Source organism: Heloderma suspectum, chromosome 12 (genome assembly GCF_057233095.1).
Source record: "Heloderma suspectum isolate Gila_16-S chromosome 12, 16-S_ref, whole genome shotgun sequence".
Taxonomy (NCBI): Eukaryota; Metazoa; Chordata; class Lepidosauria; order Squamata; family Helodermatidae; genus Heloderma; species Heloderma suspectum.
The window spans coordinates 5,543,981-5,563,660 of NC_139469.1; the positions used below are offsets into that span (position 1 = coordinate 5,543,981).

General features: G+C 44.9%; 2 protein-coding genes across 3 annotated transcripts in view; both read right to left on the minus strand.

Moving 5' to 3' along the window:
• Window positions 1-19,680, minus strand: part of LOC146336475 (cytochrome P450 2W1-like) — a 43,622-nt gene that overhangs the window by 11,146 nt on the left and 12,796 nt on the right. Inside the window, exons 2-7 of one of the 2 annotated variants that reach the window (XM_084818195.1) lie at window positions 18,640-18,699; window positions 16,585-16,734; window positions 9,364-9,485; window positions 4,726-4,888; window positions 1,154-1,303; window positions 896-1,053 (exon numbers count right to left, since the gene is read on the minus strand). In XM_084818195.1, the coding sequence (XP_084674321.1) occupies window positions 896-1,053; window positions 1,154-1,303; window positions 4,726-4,888; window positions 9,364-9,369 (477 nt within the window). In that variant the 5' untranslated portion in view covers window positions 9,370-9,485; window positions 16,585-16,734; window positions 18,640-18,699. Of the gene's footprint in view, window positions 1-895; window positions 1,054-1,153; window positions 1,304-4,725; window positions 4,889-9,363; window positions 9,719-16,584; window positions 16,735-18,639; window positions 18,700-19,680 lie in introns of those variants that run through there. The other variant, XM_084818194.1, reaches the window with a different exon arrangement.
• LOC146336476 (uncharacterized) overlaps window positions 18,573-19,680 on the minus strand; it is a 196,252-nt gene continuing 195,144 nt past the window's right edge. The window contains exon 11 of the mRNA XM_084818193.1: window positions 18,573-18,699. Within this exon, the coding sequence (XP_084674319.1) occupies window positions 18,698-18,699 (2 nt within the window). The 3' untranslated portion in view covers window positions 18,573-18,697. The remainder of the gene's footprint in view (window positions 18,700-19,680) is intronic.

Consider the following 19,680-nt stretch of genomic DNA (forward strand, 5'->3'; position numbering starts at 1 on the left):
GCACCCTCCCGCCCATGTTCCCCAGCAACTGGTGTGCATAGGCTCACTACCTCTGGTACTGGAGGTGGCACATAGCCAGCAAGACAAGGTTCTACACCCCTGCCATAAAGTACGAGACAGATGTGCGTGTTTCTGAACATTGTGCTTTTTTTGTGGACTTTCTGAAGACATTTGGCTGGCCATTATAGGATGCTGAACAAGATGGAGTTTGATCTGATTTTGACTCCCAGGTAGTATAAACTGAAAGACTACCTTCTTTGGATCAAACCAGTGGAGGCCGGTGGCTCCAATGTCAGTGTGGCAGTGAATCCACTCCGTGTTTCCGTCAGAACCAGTCAGAACTCTAAAGGAGCTCTACAAGGTGCAGAAGCCTTGAGCAGACTCACTGCCCCACTGACACTGGAGCCACCAGCTTCCACTGTCTAGCACTGCTACGCCTAAGAGCAGCCAACCTGGATGCTCAAAAGCTGGTCATGAGCTCGATGAGCTCCCTTTTTTAGTTCGGCCCTAGCACCCAGTGCTGAAAGGTACACTGCTTATGAGCATGGAGCTTGCATTTAGCTCTTGTGACCTTTGATAGACCTAATACTTCACCAAGAAATTGTCTGATCCTTTTAAAAAGCTTTCTAAGCAATCTTCTTGTCCGCTGCATTTTTACAAGACATGGTTTTCTGTTTTATCCTCCACAACTTTACTGCTGCAAAGCACATAGTGTCTACATGACAAACCAACATTCAGTAGTCTTGAATGTGTGTATAAGATCCATTACTAAAGTGTGGCACCATCTTTCACTCACCAGAACTGAGGCTGGCACAGATTTGTTTCTAAAACCAACAACAACTAGAAGCGAAGGTGGATGACTCTTGCCAGGGAAAATACAGCACGGGACACTTACCTGTAAGAACGAAGTTCCCAGAAGGGTCATCACATCATCAATGAGTTTTAAGAAAGTGATGTAAGTTGGGTCGGCGTAGTCGAACCTGTCTCCAAACAATATGGTAAAGGTGATGTTCGTTGGAGCACAGGAGAATGTCTTTAATGGAAAATGTTCACCTAAAACCCCGCAAATGGAATGGAAGTTGACTACAGTGGCAGCCTTTGGCAGGTGGTTGACATACAAAAGCAGCAATGAAAAGCAAAAGAAGTGCATTACCTTTAAAGGACTTGATCTCCTCTATAAGGAAGTGCAACTCCTCAAGAATCCTTTCCTCCATCTGTGTTGTGCCCATCCCAAGATCCCGTATGCTTGACAAAGTGAATCGACGGGTCGTTTTCCACAATTCCCCAGTGGAGAAGAACATGCCTGGGAAGAATGAAAAACACACCAATGTAGTTTTCTTTCACATGTAGCACAATTCAAGGGGCACTGGGATCATGACCGCCCTGGGCCCAGGACTTGATGAGATCTCCTCAGAAAAGGAGAAGGACCCCGCTACTGACCATAGCATGGACTGGGACCAAGGGACCTGGCATACCCTGATGGAGACCCCAAAGCTACCACCCCAGAAGATGCCCCACTCAGCAAGGCTGCAGGATCAGGGGACCCAATGCATCCTGACTGGTCACCTTCCCATCTCTCTGACCCCAGTCCCAGAAACAGATACAATCACAAGCCACAGCTGAACCCCAGACTAGGATGTGCAAAGCGCAGCTAGCAGCAAGAAGGCTTCTTCTCTGAAAATCTCCTCCAGAGGGTGAAGCAAGAACTGGTGCATACTCTGAATCAAGTCCCTGCCAATGGTCCAGGAAGGGATGGGGTAGTTATAAAACTCTTCATTTGCTGCCTGGCTGTTGCTGGCGCAGCGCTTTTTTCAGCCCCAATCCTTGTGCTCTACTCTCACTTCTTCGCTGAACAAGTATTCCTACTGCCTCAGCACACATTGACCTGGTTTGGACGACACAGTGTTTGGATGATAGGGCACGGCTCATCATGGCTGTTTAACTTTGCATAAATAACCCACACAGGCGCCACTTTGCATATCCAGCCTGGGGCGCCTCCTCACTCACCCCTCTCTCCTTTACCCACACCCACCCCCACCAGCTGCAATTCCTAAAATCTTTGAGAAAAGGGGGGGAACTAAGCCAAGAATAGTGGGGAAGGGTCTCTGGGACCCCTGCCCCATTGAATAACATAGAGCAGCATTAGTAACAACAAAGCTAGCGGAGATGACAGTATTCCAGCCGAGCTATTTAAAATCCTAAAAGATGATGCTGTTAAAGTGCTGCATTCAATATGCCAACAAATCTGGAACACTCAACAGTGGCCACAAGACTGGAAAAGGTCAGTTTACATTCCAATTCCAAAGAAGGGCAACGCCAAAGAGTGTTCAAACTACCGCACAATTGCGCTCATTTCACATGCCAGCAAGGTGATGCTCAAAATCCTACAAGCTAGGCTTCAGCAGTATGTGAACCGAGAACTACCAGAAGTACAAGCTGGGTTTAGAAGAGGCAGAGGAACTAGAGATCAAATCGCCAACATTCGCTGCATCATGGAGAAAGCAAGAGAATTCCAGAAAAACGTCTATTTCTGCTTCATTGAATACGCTAAAGCCTTTGATTGTGTGGATCACAACAAACTGTGGCAAATTCATAAAGTGATGGGAGTACCAGACCACCTGACCTGTCTCCTGAGAAACCTGTACGAGGGTCAAGAAGCAACAGTAAGAACCAGAGATGGAACAACCGATTGGTTCAAAATTGGGAAAGGAGTACGACAAGGCTGCATATTGTCACCCTGCTTATTTAACTTATATGCAGAGTACATCATGAGAAATGCCGGGTTGGATGAATCAGAGGTCAGAATTAAGATTGCCGGGAGAATTATCAACAACCTCCGATATGCAGACGATACCACCCTAATGGCAGAAAGCGAAGAGGATCTCAAGAGCCTCTTGTTGAGGGTGAAAGAGGAGAGTGCAAAAGCTGGTTTGAAACTCAACATTAAAAAAACTAAGATCATGGCATCTGGCCCCATCACTTCCTGGCATATAGAAGGGGAAGAAATGGAAGCAGTGACAGATTTTACTTTCTTGGGCTCCAAGATCACCGCAGACGGTGACTGTAGCCATGAAATTAAAAGACGCTTGCTCCTTGGGAGGAAAGCTATGGCCAACCTAGACAGCATAGTAAGAAGCAGAGACATCACCTTGCCGACAAAGGTTCGTCTAATCAAAGCTATGGTTTTCCCAGTAGTAATGTATGGCTGTGAGAGCTGGACTATAAGGAAGGCTGAGCGCCGAAGAATTGATGCTTTCGAACTGTGGTGCTGGAGAAGACTCTTACGAGTGCCCTGGACTGCAAGGAGGTCAAATCAGTCCATCCTAAAGGAAATCAACCCTGAGTGCTCATTGGAAGGACAGATACTGAAGCTGAAGCTCCAATATTTTGGCCACCTAATGCGAAGAGAAAACTCCCTGGAAAAGACCCTGATGCTGGGAAAGACTGAAGGCAAAAGGAGAAGGGGACGGCAGAGGATGAGATGGCTAGATAGCATCACGGATGCAATGAATATGAACTTGAGCACGCTCCGGGAGAGAGCGCAGGACAGGAAGGCCTGGCGTACTATGGTCCATGGGGTCACGAAGAGTCGGACACGACTGAACGACTGAACAACAACAACAACAACAAGGAGGGAGGACAGGGTTTGTTCAAATATGAGCTGTGGAGCGGAAGAGTTTTGGTTTCAATCAGCCAGTTCCTTCCTGCGTTGCTATTCTGGGGTTGCTAGGTGATTGGTACTCCTAGACTGCAATTTCTCTTTTCACTACTTGGGGGCACAATGGATGCTGAGAGTCGTAGGGGTGTCACAAAATGGTGGATTTTCACAAAATGGCCACCATGGTTTGGAATTCCAAATCTTTTTGGTTTAGGAGCAGGGTAGAATATTTTTCTTCATCATCAAAGCTAGTGTCCAGTACTATATTTTGTGGCAATGAATTCCCCAGATAATTAATTCATCTAGTCATAATTTATCTGGAACTCAACTTTTAGAATCAATGGGGGCGGAGTGGTGATGGTGGAATTCCAAATGTATTAATATATACCTGCATAACAACTATAGTATAATGGTATAAAAGCAATCAAAAACAAGTTTATCACAAATAAAATTGCATCACTGTGAATAGCAAGACGGATCCTCACTAAAAGGGTGTGCATTAAATGTCACCAAAAGCTTGAGTAACCAAACATATTTTCAGTGGATATCTAAATGATAGCAAAAATGTGTCTAGGAAGGAAATTCCACAGATTGGGTGTGTCACTACAGTGAAGGCCAAAACTGAAGGCACATGGAATGGGGCTTTGACAGAAGATGTTAGCAATTAGGCAGGTCCATATGGGAGCAGACATTCCTTCAGATATATTTATTTTATTTTATGGATTTTAAAAATTGCCTTTGGGGGCAAATTATCCTCCCAAGGTGGTTTACAATGCTCAAGAAAACAATGTGAACAGGTTATACAAAAATCAAAAAACAGTATTAAAATAATGGCAGTACATGCATCAAACAGATAAAAAAATAGAGATACTTTCCCTCATGCTGCCAACCCCACAGGCAGATTTTAAGAACAACATAAAGTAAAGGAGCCGACAATATTTGCCACCTTTAACAGCACCTACATTCTACGGCCTTTCCCTGCCCTTCTTAAGTTGTGCCTCTGTAGCACGATTTAGGAATGACACAATAAGGATGGCAGAGAATATTATTTGCAAGTTGCCCATTACCATTCCCATTCTGGATCCTAACGAATATTGGGATCGAAGGCCTGTCTGTAAATTCATCGCCTTTGCTCAGAAGTGCCTCTTTCACTGCCTCATAGCCAGTCAACACCACAACCTTCTGTAGACCAAAATGAACAGTGAAGACGGGGCCATATTTTTCTGAAAGCTGGAAGGGAAGAAGAGGTTCAGTACCAAACAAAAGAAACAATACCTTACCGATAATTTGTCAAGAGGCTTGTCAGAGGTGAGGAAATCCTTTAAAAAAGATTCGACAAATTTAGGAGGAGGTTGGGTCTAAACAGCTACTATAGAACTATCCATTTTCAGAAAGGGAATATCACAGAATGTTGGGGAGCAGGCAGTTGCCTTCACATCCTGCTTGTGGGAGTCCTGAAGGCATCTGGTTGGCCACTGTTGAAAACTGGAAGCTGGACTCTTAGATCTAATCCAATTTTTAGGCTTCCTTGTAGGGCAAAGCCTTCACAAGCCTTACATAATAAAATAACACATTTTATCCACAAAAAAACTAAATGCCATCAATTATGAAAAAGCAGTTTTATAACACATAGGCCAGCTAATATCAAACATTAATAAAGGCAGCAAGTTAAACTCCAATAACCAAGCTAAATAACTAAAGACATTTTAAAAACTGCTTAGTAATGTCAACCAGCAGCACAAAAGACCTCAAGAGGAGGCAGCCTGAACAGGTATGTTTTTAAAGCCCATTAAAGGGCTTGTAATGACAGGGCCAAATGCAGCTTGGACTATGAACCCTCCCAGTCTGTTCCAGCACGGCTCTTTCTCATGATGTGTCTGGCCCTGCAGTTTCAAACAGCTGTTCACGATGGAGATAGGTAACTACTCTCTCAGAACAGGAATTGTGACGTTACATCAGTGTTGTGTTTTCAAAGAGATCCACAGAGCACATATTTAGGTTGGTGGCACTAATCAATAAAAACAAGACGTGGCACCATTTTCCATTGTCCCCAACCAGCACAGCTAATAGCCAAGCTGATTGGGGATGTTGGGATCTGTAGATCAACACATCTAGAGGGCACCAGGTTGGGGAAGGCTGGAAGGAACAGGCGGTGTCTCAGAATCTGGAGCAGGGGAGAGGTAATGCAGTTCCGCCAGGCCCTAATAGCTACCGGAGCCCCCCAAGGAAGATCGACTGTGCCGACAGGTTTTGTTTTCTTGAGGTGCATTTCTGGGACGGAAGCCTTTATCACAGCCAAGAGATACCATCAGGTTCATAAGCAGCCAGCAGAAGCTGGAAGGTTGAGTGTAAAAGAGTTGTGGATTAGCACGTAAGATGCTCCCCACATCGTCTCCAGCAATGGACAGTGGTGCTGCCGAAACAGGGAGGGATCCTATTTTTTAAAAGTAAATAAAAGCTCTGGATGTGTTGGGCTTTCCAGTATGTAAGCACTTCTAATTCCAGTCAATTCAATGGGCTATTTATATGTCTACAACAGATATCCAACTTCCACTGTAAAGCAATATACTATGTGCATTTTCCACTAATGGGAAGCTTGTGTACGTTTAAAACAGTTTTGGCTCTCATGGTTGCAAAGAAAAATGAGTCAAATTAAACCTTTTCAATACTGTTGTCTGTCTGTCCGTCCGTCCGTCCGTCTATCACATTTTTATCCTGCCCTTCCTCTAAGAAGCTCAGGATAGCATACATGGATCACACACACACACCCCATTTTATCCCCACAACAGCCCTGTGATGTAGAGTTAAACTGAGAAAGGGACTTAGCCCAAAGTCACCCAATTAGTTTTGTGGCTGAGCAGAGATATGAACCCAGAACTTCCTGCTTCAATTCCACTGCACCATCTGCTTTTGATTCCATATCTCCTGATCATCTCTGGAGCAAACTAAAGCAATATTCCCTCAATAAGAGGTTATCATTTTTGATCTGTGCACTACACCATAATATAGCTGCTCAGGTACGTTGTAGCAATTATGGCCACTTTTCTGAGGAAATGTTCTCCTCCTGAGGAGTTAAGGCAAGGGTGTGTTCTCACCGCCACTGTGTTTCATCTGTACTTGGCTGATCTCCCCTCCTCTTGGGGTCAACATCGTCTCATCCCCTAAGATCTGCTCTACAAAGATATCTATCTATACTTGCAGATGATGCAGTTCTAATTTCCCAAACACAATTGGGTGTCAAGCAATTATTGGCTGGGTTTCCTTATCATTGTAAAAAAAAAAATCTAACTTATTCAAAATCTAAAGTTGTGGTGTTCTCTAAGAGGAAGGTCAGATATTCCTGGGCCCTGGATAATCATAGACTTGATTAAGTTGATTCTTATAACTCTTTGGGTATTTGATTTCATGAGGCTGTGAAGCGGGGAGTTCAGGGGAGATTTGGGCCCTGTCTACGTGGCACCGCTTTCATCCTTCACCCCGTCACAACTGCACAGCATTTCAGCTTCAAATTAGCTTCTGCTGTGACACATTCACGATTTACTGCGGGCTTCCCCAACAGACTCCGTCGTGCCCCCTTTTTTTGCCATTATATTTTAATGCGCAGCTGTGCAGGCCCGTGAGTGTGGGGGTGCAACACTTCACTGGCTGTTTTGTATTTTAGGGGTTCTGTTGTGTCTGTCCGTCCCTTGTTAGGTAAAATGTGGGTGATCTGTGCTCCTTCATTTCCACGCCATCTGTTTGTCAGTTCCCAGCCTGAGACTCTAGCGATGGTTTGCACTCACAAGGCGTGAGTGATACGTGCCTACCCATTGCTCCAAAATGGTGGCTGGAGCAAAGTTGGTCCTCCCCCAAGACCCCCCCCCCCAGCCCTTGGACACTAAATCCAAGTGCAACCATTGCGAAGATATGGAGCTGCAAAAGTGTGATTAAATAAATGAAAGTGCCTCTCTGTGCTTCTGTAAGTGCGTGGCTGCAAAGGGACGGCGGGAGGAAAGGGGCGTCACAGAGTGATGCTAGCACTACGCACATCTACAACATGCCCACCGCAAAATGTGAAGTTGGTTTGGGGAAGGGACAGACAGCTCGCAACTGCAGGAAACCCACAGCAAACTAAAAACATCGCAGCAAAATGCCTCCTTGGAAATCCATATTTTCCAGGAGAAAACCACAGATGGCTGAGAAGGGGCAACTGCATTGTACGTCCTGAAGGACTTTGACTCGCAGCTGCTCCAGAGTAAAAGGCTTGTGTAGTTGGGGCCTTGGAAGACCACAGGTGAACAAAATGTGGGTGCTTTAGTTCACTTTTTTCGGCAAAAGGTGACCAGTTGGTCCCATCGGCCATCCATGTCTTTAAAGATAAAATTGTATCCCAGATCCTTTTTGAAGCATATATCTGGTTTCCATGCTCAAAAAATTATTCTGAAGGAGTTCTCTCCCACCTTCTCAAATCTATATTTGGTGTGCCCAGCTGTGTTGTTGGTGCTATTCTTGTTTAGACGGAAAAAAGTCCTACAACTACCAGCATGCCCCAGCCAGTCCTGGGAACTGTTTGTCTCTTGCTTACAATTCCCATGTATTCCAGGTGATAACAGACTCTTTCAAATCTGCCTGGAAGAAGGAAGTGACACAAAAAGGTGTTTCAGTGGGGCTATTTTTCTTTTTGTTATCTATGAATTGGAAGAGAGCCAAATGTATTGTTAAACAGAGGCTAACAGATATTGATTTTCAAGACCTCTATGGACTGACCGGATGACACAATCCTTTTCTGGACAATCCTTAAAAGTCCTTGTTAATTATTTTACTTGAGGGTTCTAACATCTCAAGTTACTATTTTTTTATTGAAGCTATCCAGATCCCTCTATGATTGTTTCATGTACTTTCTATGTACTTTATTTTTCAATACGTATTTTGTATTATTTTATCCGGTATATCTCTGGTCAGTAGACCATAAATAATAAGCTACTACTACATCAATCCTCAGCTTGTGTGTTGGGACTCACAATTGGGTCACAGTCTGAGCCAACATGGGTTGCAGCAGGGCCACAATTTTGGGTGTGTGTGTGTCTTTTTTAAAGAGGAAAGCCAGAGAGAAAGGGTGACCAGACTGAAAGCAGGGCACAATTCCGTTATCTTTAATAGTTACACAGACAAAGATATTTGGGTATGCATGGCTTCGTTATCTCTTCAGGACAAGCTGTATTTCCCTCTCCTATTGAACTCTTAAAACCATAGGACTCCTGCCTCCTTTGCATTTGGACAAATGCACAGGAGACAAGAAGAAAATGAGCATATGTAATAAAAATATTTGAGGTGGATTCCACATTGTAGTTTGGGACTGAAGGTACAATCAGAAAAGGTTGCAGACCACAGCACTAGATCACACTGGCTCTTTTTAAGTCTCTTGCAGAATTTTACAGTTAGAGATATTTTGATTGTTATGCATGACAATTCTTTAAAAGACTGGTAGTGCAATCTTATGCAGGCACACACATTTACTGCCAGTTAAGTTTGTACAGGTTTGCAGCCTTGGTCTTCAAATATTACTTAGGGAATTGAACGTTTCAAACTGCATTTTCGCATCACAATGATCTCTTCTGAAAATTATACTGATACACAATACTCAGGATTTAAAAAAAAATTATAATCAAAGTTGTTCTGAAAAAAGAAGGCTTTAAAACAGACCCGACCCCCCCCTCCAATCTTACCTTCATAAATGATACATCTTGTCTTCTAACGTCTATCAAATGCAAATTGCCAATGAATGGGAGTGGAAAAGGACCTGGAGGCAGAGATGACTTGCCAGGGCTGCTCAAAAACCAGAACGTAGCTAGTAATAACAATGCAAAGAACAAGACAATTGCAGTTGGGCTGAGGAAGGCTAACTCCCAAGAAGACATGTTGAGCTGGACTTCGGAGGGCATAAACTGGAGGAAAACCTTATGCAGCGATGTTGAAAAGCATGCCTTTTCGTAACTTAGTCACCGTTTCTGACTGGTTTTGCACAATAGCTACAATCTGCATTCCAGTACTGGTCACCCACCCTCCTCCCCTAACTTGACTGGCCAGGGCAAAGTTTTTCCAAGTTACAGCATCAAATCATGGTGTAAGTCAAAGAGGCTTACTCCATTCTTGGGGAGTTGGCCAGGTAAAGCTCTCTGAAATACGTTGTTTCTAGCACATCTATTTCTGCAGTTTATTTCTGCTGGTTTTTATTATCCTGGCTTCGTTATTGTGCATTCTAAGTATTGGGGGGGGGGGTATGCATCACTTTCAAGTTGTTCTGGTCCCCCCCCAAACAATTAATTGCTTCTTAAATTGGACACAGGCACCTGCGAAAAAGATCATGTTCACTCTTTGAAACAGGGGAGCATCTCTGGGGACACAGGGAGGGGAGATGAAAGATTAAGGGAGTTTATGGCAGCTTTCGTAGCATATTGAAAAGAGTACAGAAAACTGGTCAATGTTGACTGGATTCACTGTGCACAGGAAAAGCAGATTGGAGGGTGTAATTACAAGAGAGTAGGTTTAGATTTCTGGCTCGGCTCCTTCATCTGAGCAACTCATCGTTAAAGAGTTCAGGCCTCTGTGCGTGGCCTTGCCTCTTCTACCTCAGCTGGACCTTGACTATGCCTCTGGCCTTCCTGATGTTCATTCCCTGCTCTGGACCTGGACTTCAGTGTGACTTGGGTTTTGTATTCACTTCTGGCTCTCCCAAGTGACCACTTGCAGGCCTGACACTGCAAGATCCCAAGTCTCCCTTTGCACAGAGGACCCAAGAAGCAGAGAACGAATTCTTGCTTTGCCACCCACATCTTCCACTTTCAGGAGGTAAATGATGGTCCTTGTGCAAGAGCTCTCTAAAGGCCTGGAGTCAGCCTTAAGTGTCTCATACAGGGAATGTTTCCCAACAAAATAGGGCGTCCGTTCTCCATAAAACTATTATCTTTCTTCTGTGGTCTCGTGTTTCTGTAGAAAGTCAATGCACAAACGATTTTCTTTAACAGAATCAAGTTTAAACATCATGCTGAAGGTTGCTTCTTTAGCCTCTCTTCATCAATACTCTCCTCCTCCCATGACCTTCTGACACATTTTTGCTATCCATCTCCTTATCATTGCTTGCTTATCAATGCTTCACTGGAATAGTGCTCCCCAAGGATTAGGAAGGTTTTGGAAATAAACTTGACTTGAACTAAAGACAAAGACTTTAATAATTATGCTATGACAAAGATCATCAGTTTCTGTATTTTGGGGTGAAGTGACAGTGGCCCAGCTGCCAGAAGTACTATGCAAACTGATGAGTCAGTCTCCATAATAAACATTGTACCTTCTAATGGAAATGCCTCCAAAATTATGGATCTCATATATGTTCAGACATAGCATGACATATAAACATGTATACATTGCACACAAAATCTAAATGAAAGATGCGACAGCAAAGGATGAAATATCTGTTTCTTGTAACTTGAAAATTCTTTTTTTTCCCTTCTGGATAAATATTTTATTGAGAATTGGACATTTGACTGCTTGAGAAAGTTTTGGTTAATTGTCTGGTCAAATAATGGCCAAGCATTAATGTTAGCGTAGCAGCAAAAATGATACTAATCAACAGGTTTGATACGTGCACTAATTACAAAGACAAATTAGTTGTTACTGTGAAACAGTGGAATTAAGAGCTAAAAAACTGTCATACAATATCTTTACTTTTAACCATGTTAAGTAAGGTGTTCTTTGTTTAATGTGAATGATGCACTAAACAGTTCTTCTCTTTGGCTTTTATCCTGGAATAACAGAGTCAGCCAATAGTTACAAAAAGAAACAATAAAGAAAAATAGAAATGAAAAATAACAGCAACTGTTAAAAAACAAACACCTGTTTTCTTTTAAGGGCAGTTGTGTTGTGTAGGCAGTGTGGCTGGTCTCAGACAGTCAACAATATTTGTTCTTTGGAGATGTCCTTAGCATGTAGCCAGCTGAAGAAGTTTTGATGTGCTGGCAGGGACAAAATCTGCCCCATCTACCTTAGCTGAAGTGGGTATTGGAGGAAGCTCCTGGGTGAACATGTGCTGAATATGAGCTGGTTGACACATGGATTTTCAACACAGGATAACTGTAACATCAAGTGGGCGTGACTTGCATGTGTGAATAAGCCACCATGGTTTGAACAACAGAGATTAGAACTCCCATCCCACCTGACATTATCTCAAACACCTCCCAGTGGAGTCAGTTTATACGTTCAGAGCCAGTGTGGTGTAGTGATTAATGCATCGGAGTAGCACCACGGAGACTTGAGTTCTGTTGTTGTTGTTGTTGTTGTTATATTTATATCCCGCCTTTTTCCCAATACTGGGACTCAAGGCGGCTTTGCACCATTAACACTTTCAAGTTCAAGTCCCCGTTCAGCCGCTAAGCCTACTGGGTAACCTTGGGCCAGTCATTACCTCTCAGCCTAACTTACCTCACAGGGTTGCTGTGAGGATAAAACGGGAGAAAGAAACCATGTACACCACCCCAAACAACTTAGAAGGGCAGAATTAAAAAAAACTGTAATAAAATGATAATAAAATCATCATTATGTACATGTGAACATATATAACACTGCCAAATCTGGAGTCAAGCTGTTGGTTCTTCTAGCCCCATATTGCCTGCTCTGACTGACAGCTGCCCTCTGGGGTCTTAAGCAGAGGTCTTTCCCAGCCTTTCCACCTGAAATCCTTTTCACTGATGACACCAAGCGTGGAATCTGGGATCCTGTGCATGTAAGTAATTACTCTGCCATTGAGTCATAGGCCCTTCCCTGGAACATCCAAGTGTGAACTTGACCACAGTGATGTAGTGTTATGGGATTCAGAACCGGGGATGGAGGAGAAAATCCTTTGGACTTTGTCTTTTTAAGTCATTTAGAAAAACGGTGTTCTGCGTTGTCTTTGGAACATCTGGGTTGCCTGTGGCAACACTTCAGAACCGTCAATAAAAAGTGAATTTATAACTAACATGCGTGACCATGAGGCAGTTCCAGCGCAATTCTGTGGTTGCTCAACAGGTCGTTCTCTTTCTGAGATTTATTTACTTGGAAGGAAAGGAATTCTGTTGGTTTAGATTAAAATAATCTGCAGAATTGAAATAGCTCCCCAGGTTAAAAATTAAAAACACGGGAAAGTATTACCTTGAAGGAAACAACCCTTGTGAAAAATTAACTGTGGGCAACCACTGTGGGACTGGCCATTTCCAGATACACGGACACTGAGGAATTCGCACAGTGTAGTGGTTAAATGACTGCACGGGCTATTGTCAGTTGAAATTCCTCTCAGTCTGTTGCCCTTCAGATGTTGTTGACTACAACTACCACTATCCCTGATTATTGGCCATACTGGCTAGGGCTGATGGGAGTTGTAATCCAAAACATCTGGAGGGCACCACATTGGGGAAGACTGCAAACCACCATTTCTCAGCCCCCCTTTCTCAATCATTTGTAAAATGGAGGATAATCAAAATGGCCTACCTTACTAGTTTGTTGTAAGGTGTACTAAATTAAGTGCTTTGAGCTCTAAAACCCCCCTGCCATATAAAATTATTATTAGTATAATTTTTGCTAAATAATCAGCTTTGCTAAATTACAGACTATGATGACTCATCGGTCAAGCATGAGTTTGCTAAGATGACCCTTAATTTAAGAAAAGAAAAGCCAACCCTCCCCCTCCCATTCCAAGGAACATTAAGTTTCTCAGTGCACCCATTTATAAAATTTTGATCTGGGAATACATTTATTTATTTATTTATTTATTTGCCTTGTACCCCAGCTTTCTACAAAAAATGGCACTCAAGGCAACTTACAATCACTAATAATACTTGGCAAAAACAATAATAAAGCAAACACAATTAAGGACAATTAAAACAATTAGAAACGCAACAATAACATAGTAAAAACAGCCCCCAGTCCAACAGACCCGCTTAACACACCAAAGGCCTGCTTGAATAAAGTGGTCGTCGCCTTCTGGTGGAAGGACGGCAGGGAGGGAGCGAACTTAGGCTCTTTTGGCAGGGAGTTCCACAGCCAGGGAGGGGCCATGGAGCAGCAGCCATCTATCCTCTCGTGTCCCCACCGGATGCACCTCTAAAGGTGGGGTCTTGAAAGAAGGACCTCTCCAGAAGATCTTAAGAACTGGGCAGGCTTTTATGGAAGAAGGAGCGCAGAACATGCAGCTTTCTGAAGTCTTTACCTCCCCAATGTACAATTACTTCCAAACAAGCTTAATGGCCAGAAACACCCGCCTTTCCCACTCACTGCAGCAACACATCCCGGAAACAGCAAAGGCTTCTGAGGGTGCTCACGTGGAAACGGAGCCACGGTGGCTCCAAACCCCCATGTAAGATGCACTTCAGGGCTTCCACAGGTGGTCAGCCTCTCAGCTGGAGGTGTCACTGTCCCGCAGAATGGAAGCCTTATCCCGGCTGGACTCAGGGTTGGCTAGGATGCTTCCCAGTTCCCCGACGCCTGCTGTCCTTTCTCCTCCATCACTGCCAAGATTAATATAAAGGGCACAGCTGGAGAGGATATTCCAGAGGAAACCAATCTTCACGTAAGGAAGAGATCCAGGGAAGGTGACTCGGGGTTTAATTTGCTCAGAATGCAAGCGGCGTCAGCCAAGCCAAGCCTCAAGAGGGGAGGGAGCTCCCAGGCCGGGAGATGTGGGTGGTTTGCCAGGAGCCCTCGTCTCGACAGCGTCGGACTGCGTGGTGGTTGGGCCAAGTGCCCTTGTGCCGCTGCTGCTGCTTGAAGGCTTCCCAAATGAAACCTTTGAGGCTGTTTGCAGGGTTCCTCCCCCCATCCCGGTTTGATTCGATGTTTTTGAACTCTGCTAATAAAAGAACGCTTCGAAGCACCAAAATGACTGGGGAGCTCTCTGCTACATTAATGACAGATTCCAGAGAGGTGGCGGTATCAGTCCGTTGCAGCAAAAACCTCTAAGGGTCTTGTGGCACCTTAAAGACAAACAGATTTATTCCAGCATTTGCTTTTGCGGACAGTGTTCCCAAAAGCTTAGGCCAGAATAATTGTGTTAGTCTTTAAGGTGCCACAAGTCTCTTTGTTGATATTAATGACAGAGAATCAAGTGTGCACTGCCAAAACCACCCCTGAGCCAGCCTAGAAAAGAAACCCAGCACAACCTCAGCTCGTGCTTATCTTAAAGGTTAGCAACTTAACAGGCTCCTCCTCCCTCAGCTGTCACCACCAGCAGCCATTCCACCTGGCTGAGCTGAAGGAAATGAGAGAGAGGGCAGGGCCATTCCACCTGCCCCGCTGAAAGAATTATTTTGTTCCCCTCTTCCCTCCCCATTCCTTTTTCCCTGAGTGTCTTGCCTTTTAGATTTTCAAAGTGCAGGCAGGGACTGTCGTGATTAATTGATAAAGGCTGGATGTACCTGATCTCATCTGATCTTGGAAGCTAAGCAGGGTCAGCCCTGGTTAGTACTTGGGTGGGAGACTGCCTGGGAATCAGGCTTCCCGCATTGAGCAGGGGGTTGGACTTGATGGCCTTGTAGGCCCCTCCCAACCTGATGACTCTATGATTCTACATAAGCCACTCTAGGAGTCGTTCTGGCTGTGGAGCGGCATAAAAATATTTCAAATAAATACATACATACATACATAAAAGTGGGACTGAAGTGAATTCTCCGTGAAATTCTAATCTACACTTTTCTGAGGAAAAAAAGAAAGAAGATGAACAATGCAGCCTCTACAGCAAGGAAAAATTATTATTTCACTACAAGTAGTGCATGCGTGAAAATCTCCACATTTTGGAATGCACCAGATTCTCTGACATGGACGTGAAGATTTGTCTCCTGAGGAAAACTTGGTAGTCAGGCAACGTGACAAGCAGCCCCACAGAACGTATTGGTTTCTGGACTGTATTTCTTCAGACTCTAAGTGGGGGATTTGCATTTCTGTAATGCTCCCCCATATAAACATCTCTGCATGTTCAAAACTAGCACAGAAACATGAGAAGACCCAGGCTAGATCAGACTCTTGCCCAGCACCTCGCTTCCAAATGCGGCCGGCCGTATGCCTGTGGGAACTCCATGACCGTAGCTCGAAGACCTGACTTGCTCTTTGCTCCTCCGGAGGAACGCCATCTCTGAACCTAGAGTTTCCATTTAGGTATCATGGCTAATGCCTGCCGAATTTCATTGTATCATTGTAGGGCAACTGGCAGGTAAGGCAGACCCTTGAGCACCGGCAGGATTGGGGTCTGTACTAGCCGGGGAGCTCCAGAAGCTGGAGGCATCATATGCAGAAAGGGACGGTCCACAGTAGAGCCGTTGGTAGGGTTGAAAGCAAGGCTCTCACTCCCCAAAAATGGGTTGCGGGAAGGTTTTCTTCGGAAATGTTGCCCAGGCTGAGGAAGTGCCGCAACGTAGCAGAAATGGGCAAGGGACTGCCTTTCTGAAGACACCTGATTCGCAGGACTTGGACTCCAATCTGTGGTGTTAGCACCTGGGCTTGAACTGCAGTCCAGAATGAACCTTCTATAGCAGAACTCCCCAACCTGGTGCCCTCCAGATGTGTTGGGACTGCAATTCCCATAATTCCCAGCCACAATGGCCACTGACCCAACACATCTAGAGGACACCAGGTTGGGGAAGGCTGTTCTGTTCTTTCTCTTACCAGCACTCCTGGTTGGATGGTACTCTTACCAGCACTCTTGGTTCTTGCAAGGAACCCAAGGCAGCTTACATGGCCCTCCTCCTCCTCTTCATTTTATCTTCACAACAACCTTGTGAGGTAGGTTAGGCTGAGAGTCAGGGACTGGCCCAATGTCACCTGGTGAGCTTCATGGCTGAGTGACGACTAGAACCCAGACCTCCCGAGTCCAACACTCTACCTCTGAATACCAATTGTTAGGACGAATGATGGGAGAGGGCAATTACCTTCATGACCTTCTGATGGACTTCCCCAGAAGCAGCTGGTTGGCTGCTGTGGAAAACCGATGCTGAACTAGATGAAGCTTTGATCTGATCCAGCATGGATGTTCTTAAATGTACAAAAGGTTTAGACAGAAGCAGCTCCTTTCTGTCGCCCTTTGAAAACAAAACATTTTCATAAGTTCAAGGTTGATACAAAACAAATTATCATCTGATTATAATGTAAATTATACCACTATAATCTAGTAGCTAGAAAAGATTCCTAGATGTCCTTTGAAAGCAGCTATACATTTAAAACACAGCAGTATCTTCCATTTACTATGTAATTAAATACTCTTGCGCAGGACAGAGCTGAGTATAATAATTATACTTCGCAACTGGTGTCAAACAAACAAGACTAGAAGCTCAAACCCCAAATATATTTGTTACAATTCCTCTGACTATCGCTCAGAGTCTTTGAGCCACCAGATGTCACTGCCACATTGCTACTTAAGTGAAGAGGTTTCCTCTGTAATGAGAATAGTTCAATCACAGGGGTTTGGGTGCTACTTTTGTGATCCATAAAATCTGCAAGCAATCAAATGATAAGCAGGCATCTGAACCAGCCTTTCCCTCTACCCACTTGAGACAAGGGATCTGTAGTCTGTGTCTGCTGATTTTATATGCTCTGCAAAGCCTTCATGTTGTATCTATCTAAAGTGTGATTCCATAACTACTGAAGGACAGTAAATTTAAACTTTCTATGACGGTCTGGTGACCATGGTAAAAATCTGTTGGTGGCCGCAAACAAGCAGTGGGTGGGGTCAGAGCCAAGAGAGGGTGAGGCCAGAGTCCAAAGTGGGTGAGGCCACCCTCCCTTTTTCTCTCTCACTGCCATCCCTCCCTCCCTCCCTCCCTCCCTCCCTCCCTCCCTCCCTCCCTCCCTCCCTCCCTCCCACTCTTTTGGCCACCCTCTTCTCTCTCTAGGGAGTAGTGTGTGATGGGGGGTGCTGAAGACCAAGAGGCACAGTGGCTGAAGGAGGCAGGTGGTAGAGGAAGAGAACAGAGTGACCTGGGGAGAGGAGAGGAGAGCAGGGGGAAGCCTTTACACAGGCCACAAAGACAGGGACACATGTATATTCTGCTAGGAAGTGATAAATGGGCAAGAGAGATTTTGAGCTCTCTTCAGTCATCCCAGCTACCAAGAGGTGTTTTGTAGATGGAGAGACTGATAATCGGTGATCTGAGCTAGCCAAATGAACCTTTTGGGTCTCTGGTGGTATTCCCTCATGGACTACAGCCCTCCTTCCCCTACTCTGGCCCACATGATACTGGCCTCCCTCTGGCTCCCCCCCCCCAACATCGCTCTGGCTTCCCCCACCCCCCACAAGCGAAATGCCTCTTCCAACCCTTGTTCTGATCCATCAGGGCACTTCTGGTATTCTTATGTAGAAGGAGTCTATCTGGCATTAGCCATGAAAACTAAATGTACAGAGGCAGCGAATGTACCTCTGAATGTTGGGTGCTGGGGGCAAGCATCACCTCCATGCCCAGCTTCTGGGCTTTGAAGTAGGGGTCTGGTTGGCTATTTGTGGGAAGCAATGTGCTGGACTAGCTGGACCTTTGGACTGATCCAGCAGGATTGCTTTTCTGGAGTTTGTAACATAGAGGGGCCCCCACGGCAGATTGATCAATCTGTAAAGGGCTCAAAGAAGGTAACAATTCAAAAAACTGCTGATCTAGAGGAATCCAGCTGTTAGCAGCCCTGCCAACAGCAGGATTTTGAAACAAGAAAAGAGGCCAATGGCCTAGGTATACCGTTCCCTTTACCACATGGTATTTTGGGAAGTGATCAAAACCTTTAATTACATTGGATCTGAAACAACCCCACTGAGCTTTGGATGGTCCAAATTGAATGTGGTCTAGTTAAACTATCAACAGATTCATAGTTTGAAAGTATTGGGAACGAAAAGGAGAAAGGGCACGTACTAGAACGCTCCAGGCTTACCAGTGCTGGCTTGCAAAAACATCATTTTTATTTGGCATTTCAAATACAGTAATCAGTCACAAAGCATTTCTCACCAGCACAACCATGAGTGGATTCCAAGTTTTTGATTTGGGAGCCGGACCACCAGGGATATCCTGGAAAGGAAGAAAAAACACAACAGATGAAAAGCACATCCCCTTGAAGCCACCCCTGCTGCCAGAGCTAGATGAGTGTCGTATGCTAAAGTGCTGCCCTTATCCCAGAACACTGGAGCCTTTCAAATGTAATCAAGATCCCAACACTTCATGCAGGGGCATGGAACACATGCCACTCTGCAGTCCCTCCAATGTATGGGACACGTTCTCCCCTGCTGCTGTTCTATCTGGAACTTTCCCCCAAAGCATGTGTGTAGTCCCATCTCTCCCTTCACATCCTTCCCAAGTACCCAGCATTTCTGTAAAGGCTTTGGTTTAACCCATTTGGATTCCAGAACCTGAGTTGACTTAATTGATCCCAAGATCCACTATTCTGATGACGCCTGCCCATGACATTTGGCCTCTTCCATGCTCCAGTACTCAGTGTGATTCAACTGTTGCCTGGGCTTCGATCCTGGCTCTGGATGCCCCTGCAACCACCACCACCACACTGCTGTTGGCTAAAGAATGTCCTGACCTACTGCAGTTTAAGCTCAGTGTTAGAGGTGACTTTGACCTCGTAGGCTTTGAACCAGCATAGCAGTAAATGTCTCTGGACACTGTTTCGAAAACAAAGGCCTCTTCTGTATTTGATGACACTCTCCTGTTATGGAAACAGCTGCCCAAGTGGACAATAGTTCTGAGAGAGAGAATGGCCACGATTGTGCCACTTCCTGAGGCATTCAATAACAGTCACCGGAAGTCAACAGTGGGGAAGGGCTGATGTCTTTGTGTTCTGCCTCTGGGGTTCTGGAAGCATTTGGTTGGCCACTGTATGAAACCGGATGCTGGACTGGAAGGAGCTTTAGTCTGGCTCAGCAGGGTTCTTCTTATGTTTTTATGGGAGTCACAGGCCTTCACTGCTGACCTGTCAGAAATGAATCGTCCTTCCCCTCCACAATCAACACCAGAAGGAGACAAAGCTTCAGGCTAATACTTTAT